We start from the raw sequence: 19,484 nt of genomic DNA, 5'->3' as shown, positions 1-19,484 counted from the left end.
ACTTCAGAATGAGACTGGGATGTTCCAAGAGGATGAGGGAGATCCTCTCTATAAACCAATCAATATCAAGTAAAGGGAGACACAGCTCACATCGGTGATGACGACAGGACATAGGTATGTTGTACAGTTCTTTAGCTTGCTGCATAGTTACAATGTGAAACCAAAACTAACTGGATCAAATGTTTACAGCGTGACAAAAATGTGACCCTTGTTTCAGACTTTCAGGTGTGAAAAGGCGCAAAAGCTCAAAGCTGAAGATTCAGGTGATCATTTTTTGTGGGTTTCTTTATCACACACACTTGAAACAATCTGCGATACACTCTTGAAGCATTCCCACACTATCCTCCAGTGTCAAACACACAGCCAACACCAAACCACAGTGCACTGAATCCTCCCACAGTCACAGCAGGGATTATTTCTCCTAATCTCCATCTATATTTACAATGGAGTGTATGTGACAGAGCTGCGGTTCAATTTAACAACAGGCATACTGCTATGAGCAAATGACAGGATTAATCATGATTTTATGTCCCATAACACTACAGGTCTAAACTGTGATCTATCTGAAGCTCCGAGCACAATAACGACCATCTGACATGCATCTGCGAGAGTGCTGGTTATGCAACAGAGGTCACGTGATGGCAGGTTTTATTCTTGCAGCCTGCCTCGAAAACTCAGAGAACCTTTTCAGAAAAACAAGACAGAAGAAGAAGGGATGGGGTGTGAATGAGGGCACGTGGGAACAGGAAAAGGGTTAATCAAGGCGTTTGGCTGTGGGCGATGGACTATTCCAAGAAACCCATGGGAGCCCTTATTGGCTTAGTTGTGTCATCCAGGATCTTGTCAGAGTTTTCTCACCGTAAACAGCGTAACGATTTCCCCACACGACCAATCCTGACTGACCACTGCTCATCTGCTCGAACGAATGCTTCATTAGCTGGCTACGCTGTCGTACATATTGTAGAGGGTGGTTTGAGATGATATATAATGCTGTGTGATTTCTTTTACTTTCCCTTCAAGCTGAAAAAGAAATCACACTGAGCTAGATGTAACAGAAAGGTTATCTGTCCCTTGTAGCTGTTTGGTTGCATGGTTCCAGGTGCATGGAGAGTCTTACAGGAAATACATGAATTTCAGAAAAGACGAGGAAACATCTCTACAACAATCTCTGCATACACTGTACAGGGTAACTTATACTTGAAGGAGTGATGAGGGAAGCCTTTTATTAATAATAATAATATTAATATCACTGCAAACAACACTAAAGGTCTGTGACAGTAGTCTGTAATGGTCTGTGGTTCTTCCTGAAAGCCACGAAGTTTATTACACGCTTTACACCGCACAGACAAATGCATGCAGATATTGTTATTCTTTAAATGCTGATATACACCCTACAAACCCTGCATACATTCAGTGCTTTGTTTGTGCAGGTCTTCAGGGCTGAGATTTTCAGAAACTTAACTGCATACTGATCATTTCATTACAATAATAATAAATTTTATTTAAAAAAAGACGCCTTTTAAATCACCCAAGGTCTCTGTACAGAGAATAAAATAACATACAGAGCAAGAAACAACAGAATTTTAGAGCTTTTGAAACAATAATCTTTGTTCTGGTGGTTGAGTGCCATTTTAGGGAGCCAGCATATGATTTAGGGCTGCACAGGAAATGCACACACACAAAATATGACTTTTTTATGACATTCCAACACTTCACACTTTATTTTATGCTTTGACTTTAGGTCTTTAAAATGCTCTGGAGCTTTTGGAAATTTTTGAATCACACAAGTCAGAAACGATTGTACAAAGTCATCACTGGAATCTAATTCTACAAATAGTACAAGATTAGTAATATTAGTGGAGCCTCATCTTTATCTGTAACTGAGAAATACTGAGTTTAAACAGAACAAACAGATGTGCCAAAAAGGGGCTGTGCAACATTCGACTGCTGATTTAATAACGTTATCAATAAAGCTTCAACGATGATCTGACCGCTAGTTGTTGAAGTAAGTGTCTCTGGAGCAGCGTTTTGACTAGAAAAGTGGTTCCCAACTGGTGAGTCATGGTCCAAACACGGGTCACGGGTTCATTCTGAATGTAACCACGAGTGACTTGCGAACCTGTTTGTATAAAACACGCTTTATTTTGAAGTATGGTGAATTTCTGGCACACAGCTTTTATTTTGAAGTTCCACTTCCTGCTGTAGAGTCAGTGACTAATGGACAGCTACTTGACAGAGACAGCAAAGTTGCTCGACAACATGACCAAATGCAAGTATGACACTGAATATATTAAACTGTGTGGACCATGAACTAATCACTACGGAGAAATCTGGACCCTGTGGCTGGACCAGTTGGGAACCAGTGGACTAGAGAGCTCACCCCACACATGGATCACTGGGAGAGAGCACACTAATACTAATAAGCGTATCACTGATTCTCCACACCATATTATCTGTGACAACATTATCACTGCTGGACACACTGCATGTGGCCTTTCAGGGCGCAACTGTTACCAAACTACCAGTAAGGTGATGTAAAGCTGCAGCTCAAAGTGTAACTCTTACAGGATTATGATGCTGTTGACAGTTGCACCTGACACATGAGCAGTCAGTGTCATAATGTGGGGCTGCAGCACCTCCAGGGACACAAAACGACTCACAGACAAATTTCCATATTCAACTCGTCGACCGCCGCGGCTCTGTTGTCACGCATGGAGCATAAATGATCCAAAAGGCAGACAACAGCTGTGAAGATGGTTCTTATGGCTGAGAGCTGCCTCACACCCAGAGTGGGGGTGATCCCAGCGTTATCGGTTTTAAGGAGAGTTAACGCCCCTCTCCTCAGACTGGCTGAGAGGGACGAGCCCATTGTAGCGCCTGACAATAACAAAGATGGCAGCTGGGCTGGATAATACTGTCAGCCAGATTAACCAGGCTCTGCCGGGGCTTTGTTCAACTCCTACTCTGACAAACTCAGCTACACGCACAGCCACTGACCCTCAGTGTCTGGGTACGACAAACTCCAAAACAATAAAATGATTCTTCAAGTAAACTCTCCACCACACAAAGCAACTCTGATGCATTTTAATATTTCATGTACGTGAGACTCCCTTAGTGTTTAACAGTTCATCTAAACATCCAAACAGAGCCAAGAGCTGAAGCAGTGGCAGCGTTCCCAGAGTGTACTGGAGCTAAGTCACCGCTCCGCAGACCACCCACTTTCGGTTGCCTCTGACAAGCAGGATTTGCGCTGTTTACATACAACAATTATGGCTGACCACAGAAGCGGCCTGGAGCAATGGGCCCCTCAGGGTCCACAGCTTTCTCTCCGCGGAGCTGCTTTCTTAATGTAAGAGCCCTGAGCTCGTTAATTACTTAGAGACTGTCCAGGAAGTAGGCTAATGCAGTTAGACAAGAGGGCTCGTCTATAGGCTACACTTTGACCTATTGGTACTGAAATCCATTATCAATAATTCATTCTGACAGGTCGAGTAGCCGCCGAACACTTCCATATGTTATTCAGTGGGAATAATAGACGTGACTTCTATTGATGAAACTGTAAAAATAGAAATAGTCAGAAGAAAAAACAGCTCTAGATTCAATTGTGTTTGTTTCTTCGGGGCATCCTCTACATACACACAACATATGAACCAAGCAGCCGCACACACACACAATAAAAATATGAAATGCATTTGCAACATGCGCCTGAAACACACTCATATCACCGCTGCTGTATCCTGTCCGTCTCACCCCAAACAGCCATCTCAAAAAGCCACTGCCTTAAACAAACATTGCTCTGCCTCCATTTCATAAATTCTTTAAACTCCGGGGTTTCTCTCAATTATTCATGCATCAAGAGCATCCGACGGCCGCATTGCAGCATTCTCTTTGAAAGATCACCGCCTAAAATAACAATGTCTTCACTCTGCATAGTAGAAGACGACTGTACACATCCATCCATTGGCATGCAACTCTTCCCTATGCTTTGGCGTACGGTTTTAATGGACGCCAAAGCTCCATCTCCTAATCCTCGAATAAGTGATGTCTCTCACACACACACACACACACACACACACACACACACACACACACACACACACACACACGCATACATAGACATGGGTCTCAATGAAATATTGAGGGCCTTTCCCTGGGATGAAATCATCTGAATAAGGCGGTGGCTGGTTGCTCTCCTCTTGCTGTGGTGGTCTCCACATCTCTGGTTGATGAGATGAGCCGTGAGATGTGGGGAAACACATCCAGCGCAAATACAGAGACGAGCAACTCGGCTGTTGTGACATTCTCGTAATGGTCGGAGGGACCGGAGCAATAAACTGAGGGCATTTAGGAACAGCCGCCTGCTTTGAACTGCCCCCTTTGGTTTGAATTTATCACTCAAACACACCACTCTACCAAAGATGTTAGCGCTCATTTGCACTCCATTTATGTACCAAAATAGATACGGTTATTTTAAACGTTCTAACCGTTGTTGCCCTCATACATCCTTTATAATGGATGGCGCTATAGTGCAAAGTCCAAAGTCTCAGACAACAACAAAATCCATGTTTCCACCAAACACTTTCAGTTCAGTACCCTTGAATGTTGAGGCTCAAGCACACCTTCAAGAACTTGTAGACAGGTGCATGCAAGGAAACTGTCCATATGTGAAGAGAAGGGAATTCAAGCACATTGTTTTACTACTTGCAATAAACTTTATGAGATGCACCAGGTTAATATGATGAAGGTGTGAGGGCTGAAACATTGTGTATCTAACTAAAGTTTATTGGCAGTAATAGGACAGTGGGCAGGTATAGTACTCGTAGAACCCGTACAGATATTGTCATGGCCGTTTCAACATACCGAAGTTCCTACTCAACTCAACCTTTTTGAGGTTGAGTTGAGTTTCTGTTCCTTTTCTGAACATCCACAGTCTTCACATGAGGCAGGGAAACATTTAATGAAATTTATTGAGAATCCTAAATAGTAAACAAAACAACAGGCCAAGTCCTTCCGAAACTACATCTCATATGGTGCACGACCAACTCGATATCCTAGTTCTATATATTCTCATCATATTCCCGTTACTACGCTTCAACACTGCAACTTCACACGGTCATAAACTTATTACAATCCAAATCAACACAAACTTCATGTCGTCTTTTATGCATAATGTTATCCACAGTCTCTGGATCTGCCTTAGTAACTCGTGCCTGTAATCTAGCACATAAAGTAAATATAAACATAACCACTACTATACACCATTCAAAGTATACAGAAACTGTTGTGTAAACTTATTTAATAGCAGAACTTGTGTATGTCATATCAACACAGATTTCTGCCAAATATAAATATGTGTGGCTCTTACAGATATGTACTTTAACCCTTTCCAGCTCCTGCTGTATTTTCTCCTCACTGCAATCTCGTCAATGCAGACTAACACTTGCACCTCATCCAGCAGGCTGGACTGTTTACAGTCGCTGTCGCAATTGATGGGATATTTAAAAAATAGCAGGTTTGTGCATTGAGTCCTTTTCAAGCAAGAGTGACAAATCTGTCTTGACCAATCAACCGACTACAGAGTTTCTAGCTCCACCTTTTAGCATCAGATCTGTGTGCAAGGTACCTCAACAGAGGGGTGACAAAAAAAATTATAAATGAGACAGAATGGAGCAGTTCTGTTGGTTACATCTACAACTTTTGACAACAGAAACGCAAAAATAACCGCTTGGAGGAAACAAGGCAAAACATGGCAACAGTGGATGAGATCGTACTAATGTACCTTTTAACAGACGCAGGGTTGTAGATGGTGGTGGTCTGTGAGGCCATAACATGCACTGCAACATTTGGACGGAGAATTCTTAAGACTTTGTTACTGATTTGTTGCATTCTGGCATTTTTAAAATGTCTCCTACAAAATGTGTCCTACAGTCGTGTCTTGCTTGATCTATGCTACACTGCCCCCCACTATCTCCGGTGGTAGTGACGTAAAATGACTATCTGAGCCTGGTATTATCATCAGTCATGGGTAATCCGATTGTGAACAGTGCTGAATACAAGTGTAAACGACCACTGAGATGCATTATGATCCAATCACTCAAACCACTTGCTGAGATGGTCTGGGACACATTTGACTAAATATCTTTTGTAGTGTAAATGCTATTTTTCCTGATGCGACATGGATTGCTTCATCAATGCACAATGTGGTGATTGTTTTGGTGACAGTGAGAGTGTGGACACGATAACTGTGCGCAGGGCTCTTTGACTGTCTTGCATAAGTGATGTCAGAAGTTAAGAAATCTGTACACAAGTGGTCAGCTGGAGACGCAAGGTGGACACAGGTGTGAAGGGCGATGTGTCTCGGTTGTCCAGTGGTGTTTGGATTCAACACATTCTCACTCCGACCTCGTCACATATCAACGTTTGGTCATGGACCTTCCATGTCATGATACGACGTGCAAGGTACCCTGGGTGCGCTGGTTGTTGATGTTCTGGGACATCATGTCAAGTTCTGCCTGTTACATGCATCGTCTTCTTTCAAATGACACTTCTGTTTTATCTTTCAAAATAAAAGCACTACGTCATTACAACAACACCAGCTGACATTTTTTTCCTCCAATAACAAATGCATGAGGAGAGGTTTAGGAAAAAAGAACAGGGTTTGGCTTTAGAATCTCACGGGACGCCAACACCACGTTGCGAACAAGAACTTTTGTTCTTGTCCTGCCGCATTTCACCTTGATATCGATGACTTGGGACTGAGACCGGGTTGTTGGATCACCTAAAAACATGTTAACACCAAGTATAAACAGGTTGTTTGCTAAAATGTAGGGCTGGATTTTCAGGTCTTGTATTGCGAGAGATGTCAACGTGGTTTTGAATCATGTTTCTGGAACAGAAGCTGTAAATTCTTTCTCTCTCTCTATCAGGACTGGACTTCAAAAAAGCTGCATGCTGTAATAACTTTTATCAAAGAAGACAACTGCGGGATTAATGGAAGCTATATGTTTTCTACATGTGATGGATTCGAACTAACCATTCCTCTGCATTCAGTCTCTGTGCTAAGCTAAGCTACACATGCTGCAGACCTCTCTCTGTGTGCTGGACACATACTCATGTTCATTAATTTGATATTGATCTTCTCTGAGTTTCATGGCACACAAGATGATATCCTAAAACTGTCCCACTAATTGGAAACAGGTTTATGTGACAGACGCGATCAATGCATCCATGTGACTGTTCCTGTGCAAAAGACTCGACCTAATACCAAACAAATCAAGATTCAACTGCATGATGTTTGATATAGTAATGAGCAGCGTTCAGGCACACCAGCAAGCAACACAAAGAGACACTGCTGTTACATGTCAAACACATCCTTTTATATTTACCAGAGAAGAAGTTCTTGGCTCGCAGGTAGCTGACACTCAGGCGGAGGATGGAGAGTTTGTCCAGACTGGCGGTGACCTCCTCAGGGAAAGGCAGCAGGCTGGCCAACCGCTCCAGCTCCCCGTTCAACCGGTCTCTGTGCCGTTTGGACGGGTTGGACTTGGCCCCTTCAGCCGGTGCCTGCTTCACCCTGACAAACATTATAAATGGAGAAAAAGGTCACAACTAAATCATAAGCAGTCACCAAGGAGCAACCTACAGGGCTGAAAAATGAAGCAAACGTTTAAGTGCCAAAAACTGCATTTCCTCTAATGGCCACTTGGGGCTGACTCCAAGAGTGAGTCAATCCCCGTAGACCCCAGTGTCAGAACTTTATTTCAGAAATAAACATGCCTGATACGAAAAGAAAAACAAAACAAAACAAAAAAACAGGTTTGGTCTCTATGGCTAATTTCCCCATTCGTGAGACCTATACGGGGGTAAAGTTTTATATAACTCACCCGTTGGCCGCTTTAAGTGACAGGTGTCGATTGACAAGTTGCTGCCACAGGGATAACATTGGTTAGCTAACGTAACCATGGCGTAACCCCAGATTTACAATGTGTAGGCACAGTCGTAGCTGTTACTATTTCAGTGTGTTTCCAGATCATGAACGTTAATTGTAACATTTTGGTCGCCTAAAAAAAGTCTTCTTCAGCATTTGGTACCAAAAGACCCTCTAAAGAGTCGGATGTTCACTTCTTACGGCAATATATGTTGTTTTAATGGTTTTAAGGCTGTTTTTCGCCAGTAAAAAATAGCATTAGCATTATCACAGTTAACCAAAGCTGTGAATGCACTGTGCTAACTAAGCTAGCAGCTAGCATTAGGGTTCTGCCACTCTCGTCCAAATATGGTCACTTCTGGCTCCAAAAATCCAAGATGGCGATGTTGAAGCTTTAAACTGGACAAATGGTGGCTACTTTGATTATTTCATACAGTCTATGGCCGTCACTCAGAGCCAATTTAGGGCGCATTAACCACCAGGCCAAACAAACTGTGAGCTCTCTTTTGGTTCCTCTCTCGTTTTTTGTTTTATTTTGTTGTTTGTTTTTTCTTTCTTTCTAAATTCAGTTTCTATCCTTGAGTTGGGGACATTCTGGGTTAAACAGCTAATTATGGTGATGCATAAACAAACTTTAAGTTTATAACAAATACACCTTGGTGGTACCACACCATGTTTAGGATTATAACATTAAAGTTCTCACATTTTGAGCCTGCTATAGCAAATTTTGGGATTACATCAACAAATTTGAGAATTTTATAACATGGTTAAAAAGAGTAATTCTTAATGAATATCATAACACTTCAATAAAATGTTGGAATTAGCAGTGTGGGAAAGGGAAATTTAAATTTATTCAAAAACATAATTTTCACCCGTATATCTTGTGGAGGCCCAAAGATGCTAGCTGGTATTTTACAAAATAAAGCGCATGCACCATGAGAGGAGGCAGATTAGGTTTAGTATTTAACTGAGTATTTTTGTAATACTTCTCTAAAAAAAAATAAAATAAATAAAAATAAAGAAATAAAGTGCTAATGAATAAAAATAACCACTGGAAGTCACTTGAATGACAAGTTTTTTGGTTTGGTTTTTAAAGTAAAAAATAACGACAAACTTATAAGGCACAGCTATGAATGATGACTTTTTGTGGTGAAACCTTGAACGTTGCTCTGCTCACACTACAGGGCTCTGATGGAAAATCAGCACAGAAAAAAAAATACCTTATGCAGCTAAGTCCTGATAAAACCCTGCTCTGTTTAAACCACACACAAAGAATGTCAATAGAAACGTAGAAAGAAAAACAGCAACATATTTGTGGGTGTGATTAACGTCATGGAACAAAATAGGTTTCTGCTTGAGCGAACCACAGACTTTGTTTTCAGCATAAATAAAACAAAAAACCTGCAGAAACATCTGGAGAGTGACCTCTGAGCTCAGACACTACGCGAACAAAAATAAACACACAGATTCACAAGTTCATTTGATGCTGGCTGACAGTTGAAGTGATGCACTCAGATGGTTTCAGTTATGTGACTTCTGACACTCTGCTCTGTACGTCTGCTATTTATTTCTGTATTATTTATAATCTTAATTCAATTCAATTTTATTTATAAAGCCCAATATCACAAAACAATTTGCCTCAGAGGGCTTTACAGCATACAACATCCCTCTGTCCTTTGGACTCTCACAGCAGATAAGGAAAAACTCCCCCAAAAAACAATAAATAAAGAATAATAATAATAATAATAATAATAATAATCTCAATGTGCCTATAATCACTATTGGAGTTGAGTGATACTTAGTATCCATTCATCATCATCTTGATCCTCTCTGTTGTTTTTGCATATTCAGTTTTAGTCAACATTTTCACAGTTTGGTTTCAAAGGCGTTTCACCCTGATTTTGTTGTCGAGTTCCCGACGATCATCACCTGCAACTGTGGGATCTTCTATTGACAGAGCTACAGTCTATACACAGTCTATAACAACAGTACCCAGCTGGGGTCTGAGACCCTGCAGAAGACCTCAACATAAACTCGATGATAAACACATTTCTGCTGCATAAATTCAGGTTCACTCATGTCTGTCCTAAATAATGGACCTCTTATGAGACGTCTTTAAATGAGAAGAGGAAAAAAAAATCACTCCTTGGTGGAACTGCTAACATGACAGTCTGTATATAATAATACTACTACTACTAATTTAAGTTTTTCCAGGTAGTTTACATGAGAAATATTCATTCCGAATGAGGGTTTACACGGGAGATCAGTTTAATCGCCTTTTAATCGCCTGTATTCAGGTCTGCGCGAGGTTTGGGGCAGGGAAGGTTTCTGATTGGATAGGGGGCGGGGCGGATGTTACATGTTAATGTTTATCGAAAGAAAACACTGTAGTCCTCGCTCCGGATAACAAGATGCTTGACGCTGCCGTTCTTTTCTTTTTCAGGCTTGTTTTGCTTATATTCTTGAAGTAGCAGTACGACAACAACCTTGTTCTGCTAATGCTTCGTCTGTTGAGGAGGAGAAGAGAGATAGAAGGTCGAAGAAGGGAGATAGAAGACCGTGCTGTGGCGTATGGAAACCGGTGAGTGCAACGAGTCTGACTGCTCTATCTCAGCCCGTTGCTATGCATGCTATACACGTCATCGCGCCAGGAGGGCAAGGAAACGAGCATCCGCAGAAAGACCAGAATGAACTTAAAGAGGAATGAGGGTATACATGCACACAAAATTCTTTCATTCGGAATGACAAACGGAATAAACCACCCCCTTTAATCGGATTTAATTTTCAATCGTAATGACCGTTTACATGACCACTTTTAATCGGAATGGCCTTTCATTCCGAATGAAAGTGGAATTGAACTGTCCATGTAAACGTACTGAGTGATTTGTTAGTTATCAGAAGCCATTGTTTTCTTGTTTTTGCCTTTTTCTTTGAAACATTTGCAACTGCTCAAGAGCACTTTTACCAAGATATGAGAAAAACATCTTATTTTTACAGTCCACAAATTCTTGTTCAATGCGAGTAAACTAGTTTTAAATTTGAGGAACATAAAAAAATGAAAATCTTATAATCAAATTTGAATTATTGTATATTTTAGAGTAAATATACTGATTGGGTTATTACATTTGTGGGTTAAAGAAACACAATTTGTCCATTGATCTTAATCAAGACTGTAAAAACCCTTGAGTGGCACTGCGTGTGTTCAGCTTCTTTGATTCTTTGGTGATACAAATTTGAGGTACTTTTACTTTACCTTACTCATGTTTTAAGAGATAAGATAAAATTTTAATGATCCCACACCGGGGAAATTCACGTTACAGCAGCTCAAACAGCACAGATAGAAAAGCAAGTTGAATGGCAACAGATTATTATAGAATATAAAATATATACAGAAAGATATATATCAGAATTAGAAAAATATAAAAGTACTAAATTTAGACACAACTAAACACTTAATACTGTTTAAACTATATACACCTTTCACTTATGTACATATGGAAAAAAGATCAATCTCATGCCACTTTTAACTTTTACGCCACTTCAGAGGGAAATAATTTTCTTTTCATTCAATTATTTGATCATTTTTATAACTAGTGACTTTACAAATTAAATTCTTTACAAACAAACCACACTAAAATATACGTCTCTGAATTTCCTGTAACACCAGCACTAACACTCACAAATCACATTTACTTTAGGTTTCTTTACCAGAATGTCAACTTCACGACTGCTGAAGTTCCTCTTCTCCTCACAGCCTTTTTGTTTGTGGCATCTCTCCATTTTCTAGAACATGTGCCAGAGTCTTTGCACACAGCACAACACCTGCCCTTATATGGTGTTTAGGGGGCGTTACCTGTGCTAACAGGTTACTCATGATCAAGTTCATCATTCAGCACACCCGGGCAGATTTGGATAGTTAATTTGGTGCATCTGGGGTTGACTTCTCTTATTTTTATCTTAAAAGAAAATTAAGGGAAAACATAAGTGAAATTTAAAACAGTGTTTCTGCATGAGGCCCTGTTTCTGTTAAAAGATAAATATATATTCATCCTCAGGGTAAATTCAGGTGTCGCAGCAGCACAAAGACACAACTACAGATGAACAGAGGCATAAATAATGATAAGAAGAATAATATACACATAGAATAAGAACAGAAGTAAAAATAGAAAAGAGCAATCAAGGACAACACATCAAATATAGTGACAGAGGTGTGGCTGATGGCAGTGAGTCAGCAAGTCTACACCAGAATATATAATGTGATTAAGTTTTGATATTTAATGTGTTGATTGCTTCATAAAACATAAGAAATAAGGGTTAAATCACAGTTTTGACCATATTTACATTCACATAAATATATTTTCATATATAAATGAAAAGTACGCATAAACAGTTTCTGAAATGACAAAATGTATTTTTATTTTATCATTTTATTATTATTATTATTATTAGTAATAGTAATAGTAGTATAAGTATGATTAATTCATTAATTAATTAATTTGACTATTTTTTTAGTTTTTGTTGTTTACGAACATTACAAATGCAAGAAAGCATTTAACAAAATCAGAAAATATTAATATCTTGGATTTCGTGTGTGTGTGTGTGTGTGTGTGTGTGCTATACTGTAATAAACAAGTGTTTTCATTATAATTTGTCCACTTATTATTTTTTCTATTATCCGTTCAGTCTCATGAAAGTATATTTTTTCTATTGACAGTTAAACTATTAACCATTATTTTTTTCTATTAACCGTTTGGTCAGAGTGTCATGAAAACATATCAAATATACATCATAAATTGCCAGATGACAAAATAATGTGCTCAAAATTCCTATTTAATCTGATCAACAATTCAAAACTCAACTGTTGCTCAATCTGGAGACGTCTGGTCACCACTTAGATGTACTTTTTCTGTTTTTATGACTGAATTAAAGCTTGATTAACATACAAAAAAGCAATACATCATCAATCAATCAATTATCAAAACAGCCATTGATTAATTATTGTATCCATGTCTTTGTGTACAGGAAAAGCTTCGTCATCATCATCAGAAAACTGACCCACTAAATCAAATTTCAGCCTCCAGAAGTGTCTCACCTCCAGTTTTAGTCCCTCATGAATCTGTCTCATCACAAAGGAGGATTATGGAGATTTTTCATTTGCAGACGCTGAGTTTTTAGGAATTATCGTGCAGTTTGTGCCTCAATTTTCCCCAGATTAAAACATTCTGAACAGAAACAGTCTCATCCTGTGACATGTTTCACTGGCAGGTTGATTATTTATGCGAAAGCACTCATATTTACCTTTAATTTCTTTGTTATCCATAGTATTTAATATCGTTGCACTGTTTTTACATTTAAATTTAATCATCTTACATTTGCACTGCCACCATTAGCACATGTTTGAGAGTGCTAAGGCGGAAGTTTCTTTTCAACATTGGGCAGGACACATGAAATGAAGGAGTGTCAAACACTGGTGACTTTCCAAGGACCAGTTTTTGGCCTTTTCTGCGCATTTATAGTGTAAATATATTTAATCTTGTCATTATAAAAGTCCTCTGCTACTGTCATGTTGTTATTGGAGGATGGAGGAACAAATGCACATGTGCTAAATACTGAGGGGCCCTGTCCCCTGCAGCTATGACACAGTGACAGCTCTCTGTAGTCATTTTACTGCTGTGTTTTTATTCTTTATCCCTGTAGAAAATCTACTGGGATAAAATTCCCTTGGGAGTTAATAAAGCATCTACCTTTCATATATTAAACATTATTCCATAAGTGAAGTAAAACTGGAGCAGCAGCATCATATAGTGACACACACACACACACACACACACACACAGTAAAGCTGCAGGTCACCATACCGTCCTCCTCAGGCTGCAGACTGTGTGTTGTGTCTTACTGTGCACAGTTTGGAGCTTTTCCAAACTCAGTCACATGTGATCACATCACAGAACAAAGACGATCCAAGGCCTGCTCTGGATGTTTTGTGTAGATCTGCATTTTACTGAAATGTTTGTCCCTGTTTTATTTTAAAAATACTGTTGAGAGGGAAATGGCGTCAGTGTGAGGCTGCCTGAGTATGATGTCACACCAAAACAGTAACTGCAGCTGCTCAGACCTTATGATAAAGGTTCATATTTAATTTGGATTATTTTTATCATCACTGCTGAGGATTTAATCACATGTTTATGGTGGGAAAAAGGCGTTTGTGGATTTTATAGTCTAGTAAAAATCCTTAAAACAGCTCCATCTAAAATATTATTTAAAAAAAAAATAAATAAGGGCAGTTACTTTAATTTATATATTTTTTTTAATATATTAAGCCTAAAAAATATATTATTTGATTAGGAAACGATGGAACATTAAATATCACCACACCAATCACAACAACCTCAGGAGAAAAACGCCTCTGAAGGGCGTTTTGACAGAAAATGGCGCAACACTCTGCACCAGGGCCCCACTGACTCAGGGACATCTCTAAAAAATAAAACAACGAATTAAAAAACTAATTTGTGTCTCATTTTACTTTACATGCTGGATTATATCGAAACCGACTCTATAATAAAAACCACAGACGGAAACGCTGAAGGTTAAAATCAGGCCGCAGTTGCAGGCCTGCAGTAATCCGCAGGCATTAAAGCGACCCTGCACATTTACAACGCACTACAAATTTCCACCTCATATATTTCATCACAGAACCTCAGAAAATATATGAGGAAATATAAATATATATTTAGCGCTTTGCAGGTGCGTTGCAGTAAGTGTGCGTAAAGACGCAAACGAATTTTTGGATTAAATCCACTTCCAAAATCGATAAGAAACTCTTTGCTTAAATGTTTTGCAGGAATAATCAGGGCTGCAGCAGGTTTGTGCATTTATAACTGATATCATAATTAAAGCAGACTGTCCAGGTCGATTTTTATGTTTTAATAGGAAGGTGTTTTATGTGGATATCACTGGAATTGACATTAAAAACAAAAATAAAATGAACTCACGCTCTCTGCACCGGTTTTCTCCTCTTGCGTCCTGCATACATGACGGATCTTCTTATATAAGCCTCTGATGAATCCCTCAGAAATACACAGAGCCTCTGTTTCCGCTACATGTAAGCCACCAACAATATTCTGCAATAATCCTCCAGATCAGGACCGTAAACACATCCTTGAAAATTAAATAAAACAAATAAAATTAAAAAAAAAATATCCGAATAAATAAGTTAACAGGACGCCTCTGCCTTGTTTTATGGGCCGCTCCTCTCAGGAGTTAAAATAAAATCTGCAGAGGAAAATAAAACCAGACGCAGCAGAATCCGAGGAGGATAACTGAGGGAAATAACGACACAGTTGTCCCATCTGCCCTCACGACATGATCAAGTTGCTCCAAGTAAAAAGGCGATGTTGAGTTTTCATCCTCATGAAGAGAAACAGGATGAGATTATGAGAGAGGAGCCGCAGTGTGCAGATGGATCCTCCTCCTCCTCATCATACACTTTATAAATACAACTATAAACTTCACTCAAACGCAGCAGAAGCTTCAAGTATTTACATTTTATCATCTACATCAGTGCTGCACTTCAATTAGCGCCTTACATGAGCAGCAAGGGGAGGAAGGGGCACCGGGTGCGCGCATTCCACTGGCGGGCACGCCCGACACAGATTTCTAACGGGAGCGCGCTCCAGAAGCTTCTTACGAGTTGCAGCAGAGGGGGCAGGAGGCAGGCGCGGGCACGTGGGAGAGTCTCCTGGAAACACAGGCCGAGCGTGTCCACGCCGGCGCGTCCCCGAGCGGGTAGCAGCGTCCAATCAGCGCTGAGATGAGGGATGGTTTATGTTGAGCCTGCCGGTGGCCCGGGCTGAATGTGGGTCAGGGGTTAGACTTTAAATAATGTAACTGAATTCATTTCTACACTCAGAGGAGCTCTCTGTGGTGTTTACCTGCAGAGATGTTGGGAAATAACAAGAACCTGCTGTCAGGAATCACCATGAGGCTGAATCTGTAACAATCAATCTGCAATACAGATATTAAAAATGATTATTTAAAGCCACTGCCTCATTGTTCAGCTGTCCAGCTTACATTTTGAGCTGCAGCAGCTGACTTTAGTGCAAAGGCTCTTTAAACCCAGCGTAAACTACAAGGCCATGGCCTCCTATCTAACATGGGGTTGAATGGCGTCCAGGTGAATTTCCTTTGAGAAATTTCTAGAATGAAACAGCTGACCATCTGACGTATCAACTCTACTGCAGAATTTATACTTCTGCTTTGAATCGACACCGTGTAGGCTCCATGTTGATGTAGAGCCTACGCTGTAGCCTGATGTGCACCTCCTCAGAAATGTAGCTACACGTCACAGCGACGCAGACATCCTGTCTGTTTCTGTAAGCTGAAACCATTTCCCTCAGTGGAAACAAAGCTTTTATTTACTTTAATTTCACAGATAAGTTTAAGTTTAGTTTAAGTTTTAAGTTTATCCACTGAGGGGAAATTCGGTTCCCAACCCAAGTCCCTATGGACTGAGCTACTGCCGCCACAATAAATTGTGAAGACAGTAAAGCCTCCACAAAAATAGCATTTTAAGTCTTGTGTGTGATTTATCCTGGCTTCATATGAGCAGAGGAAAAATCAGCTAGCTGCTAGGCTAATTTATACAATGTAAAATGCCATAGGCTTGTGCTAATAACGTTAGCATGTTGTATTTGTTTGGAAAACGTGTTTAGTATAAGACAGTTGTTTTGTCAGTGAACCTTGTGAGTTGTAATGGAGCCAAATTTTGTAACGTTACCTTTGTTAAATGTTGCTGTTGTCCCTGGCTTCATATGAGTAGAGGAAAAGTCAGCTAGCTGCTAGGCTAATTCATACAATGTAAAATGCCATAGGCTTGTGCTAATAACATTAGCATGTTGTATTTGTGGGGAAAATGTGAAAAGTGTTTGTCTGTGAATGCTGTGAGTTATAGTGAAGCTGATTTGTGTTCTTGTGTTTAAAATAGTCTCTATTAAGCCATGTTCAATGTGTGTTTAATGTGTTTTGAATCAATTTAACTTTACAGCAATTGACACAGACACACCACCGCACAAGTATAAATGCTCACAACAGCGTAGGCGATGTGCTTAGGCTACGGTGCAGGGTCTGCTGCATGAGTATAAATCCTGCTTTAACATAACAACACATTCTCACTCCGATCTTGTCACATATTGACGTTTGTTCATGAACATTCCACATCCACATACGACGTGCAAGGTACCCTGGGTGTGTTGGTTGTTCACGTTCTGAGACGTGTCAATTTCAGCCTGTTACATTGTAATGATTTTGGGTCCGTGTAGCTCGACAGGCAGAAACTCACTTCCACACGAGTGTGGGATTTCACAAATGCTCGTCGTTTATTTTTACATCAACTTAAAAACACTCCAACCTTACCAAGCCCGGTTGTACGGCTACTACATTTTTATACATGAACAGAATAGTCGCCACACGTACTTACAACCATCACTGTTGTGTTGAGAGACAAAAGAAAAAGCAGGAGCACATAGGTATACGTCCGACCAGCGTTGGGTGCGCTCTCAACAGACTCAAATCATAACAGGTGCTGCTTGATGACGTTGCGGTTAGGCGACACAGTATACTGCGTACAGTATAGTGTATTGTCTGTTTTTAAAATACACTCCATTTTCAGTGACTTCTGGCATCACCAACAAAAGAAGCCGTCCATTCACGTCTGCATGACACACGGCTATTGTTCAACAATGCCTGGCAGAGTCTGGGGAAAGGTGGCGGGACAACAACAAAAGTTAAGACAGTGAACGCTGACATTCACCCTGGAGGCCGGTGTTTCCTTCCCGTTCTTTTTTCCTCGACCTAACCATGCGCATGCGTTGGCTTTTTTGTATCAGGCTGCAAACATGTTTATTTCTGCTATAAAGTTGGGCATGTTAGCATGGGGGTCTATGGGGATTTATTCTGTTTTGGAGGCAGCAAACAGCTGTTTGATGAACTGCAGTTTTTGGCACTTCCGCACTGGCTTCATTTTTCAGCCTCAGAGGCTGCTGCTGGTGGGGAGTACCAGGGCATTTTTGCCTTTAATGGATAGGTCAGCTAAGTGTGTGAAGGAGGAGAAAGAGAGAGGGACTGACATGCAGCAAAGGGCTGCAAGTCAGAGTCGAATCCTTTGTACATGGGGCGCCTGGTCTAACCACTAAGCCACCGACGCCCCGGCAGGTCATATCATGGGGAAATATTCATTTTCTTTGTATTAAGATCCGGTCATCATTTAGGTTAAATTAAAGAAAAACATTAATTTGATTTTATAGGCATTTTTACAAGAGACAGTTTGTCATGTCAGGTGGAAATAGTAATGTTAATGACGGCTGTGTTTCATGTAGACTGAACAGTTTGTCTCATTTTCCTACCGAGGCTGCCAGCTGCTGTCAATCAAAAGCAGACACCAACACACCCTCAAGAGGAACAAGAGCATTTCAAATATACTTTTTTCTTCGGTTTCAAAGTTTAAAACTATTGACAAATTAAAGAACTCATTATTCTTAAATGCAAAAAGACATAAAAATATAGATGAAAGTTAGAACAGATTCCAGATTTAAACCAGAACCTATGAAATAATTTAAATGCTTTGGTAAAAAAACAAAATAATAATAATAAAACAAAGAATGTGTGTTCATACACACTGAAAAAAAGTAAATATATATATATATATATATATATATATATATATATATATGTACACATCCATGCTTTCCCCTCAGTAACCAGTTATATAGACATTCAATACCCAACTCTACTAATACAAGAAATCCCTGAAACTGCATTGAGACCTTTATGCTGGAAAAATCTTTTACAGAAAATATAACTGAGCAGTTTGCAGAATAAATTAAATATCAATTATTCAAATAATTTGCCTCGGGGAAAGTTGGACTCATGATTTCGGTCCTGCCCGACTGTGTGAAAACAGAGGTGCACAAGTTTGATGTTATTGTGTTTTGACAGCAGACAAAAACAGATATGTCTCCATGTTCATCTATGGACGCATACATTGAGTCACATGACCCGATCGACCCCCTGAGGGTGCTGAAGACCCCCACAACACATGTAGGAGGAAAACTAGGCCAACATGCCGATAGGTTGTATCATAGTCGAATACATTTAATTAGCGTTTCATTTCTAAATAAAGTGGAAACTGTTTACAGGGATTAAATGCTTATATGGATCAAAAAGGTTCTGACATCCCCATATGAATGCTGTTTAAATAATTTGGTTAGAGTAATCAAGTAGTCAGCTTACAGTGTTCATTTCGGTCTTTTTATACAAGTTGTGAGAGTATGTCCAATACATGTGAGCGGGGTTTTGATGTCCACATATTCATAAATGAGCAAGCTACTGAAATTAAAACCTTGAAATGTGTAGTTGGGCCATAGGTCTCACTGTCTCACTCTGAAGTCATTGAAAACTCAGTAACTTCTGGCGTTAGACACCAACAAAAAAAATCTGTCCTTTCACATCGGCATGATTCGCTGCCAGTCGCTGTTATTGTCGCCAGGGGGAACCAGGGTGG

The 19,484-nt window shown here is 39.9% G+C and overlaps 1 protein-coding gene across 1 annotated transcript in view; it reads right to left on the bottom strand.

The window, feature by feature from the left end:
- LOC126392905 (aryl hydrocarbon receptor-like) overlaps positions 1–15,491 on the bottom strand; it is a 59,199-nt gene extending 43,708 nt beyond the window's left edge. The window contains exons 1-2 of the mRNA XM_050048630.1: positions 14,920–15,491; positions 7,386–7,573 (exon numbers count right to left, since the gene is read on the bottom strand). Of these exons, the coding sequence (XP_049904587.1) occupies positions 7,386–7,573; positions 14,920–14,960 (229 nt within the window). The 5' untranslated portion in view covers positions 14,961–15,491. The remainder of the gene's footprint in view (positions 1–7,385; positions 7,574–14,919) is intronic.
- Positions 15,492–19,484: the final 3,993 nt, after the last annotated feature.

Source organism: Epinephelus moara, chromosome 7 (genome assembly GCF_006386435.1).
Source record: "Epinephelus moara isolate mb chromosome 7, YSFRI_EMoa_1.0, whole genome shotgun sequence".
In the NCBI taxonomy this organism is placed as follows: Eukaryota; Metazoa; Chordata; class Actinopteri; order Perciformes; family Serranidae; genus Epinephelus; species Epinephelus moara.
Note: the sequence above shows the minus strand (reverse complement) of the source record. Positions and strands in the feature narration are given on the sequence as shown.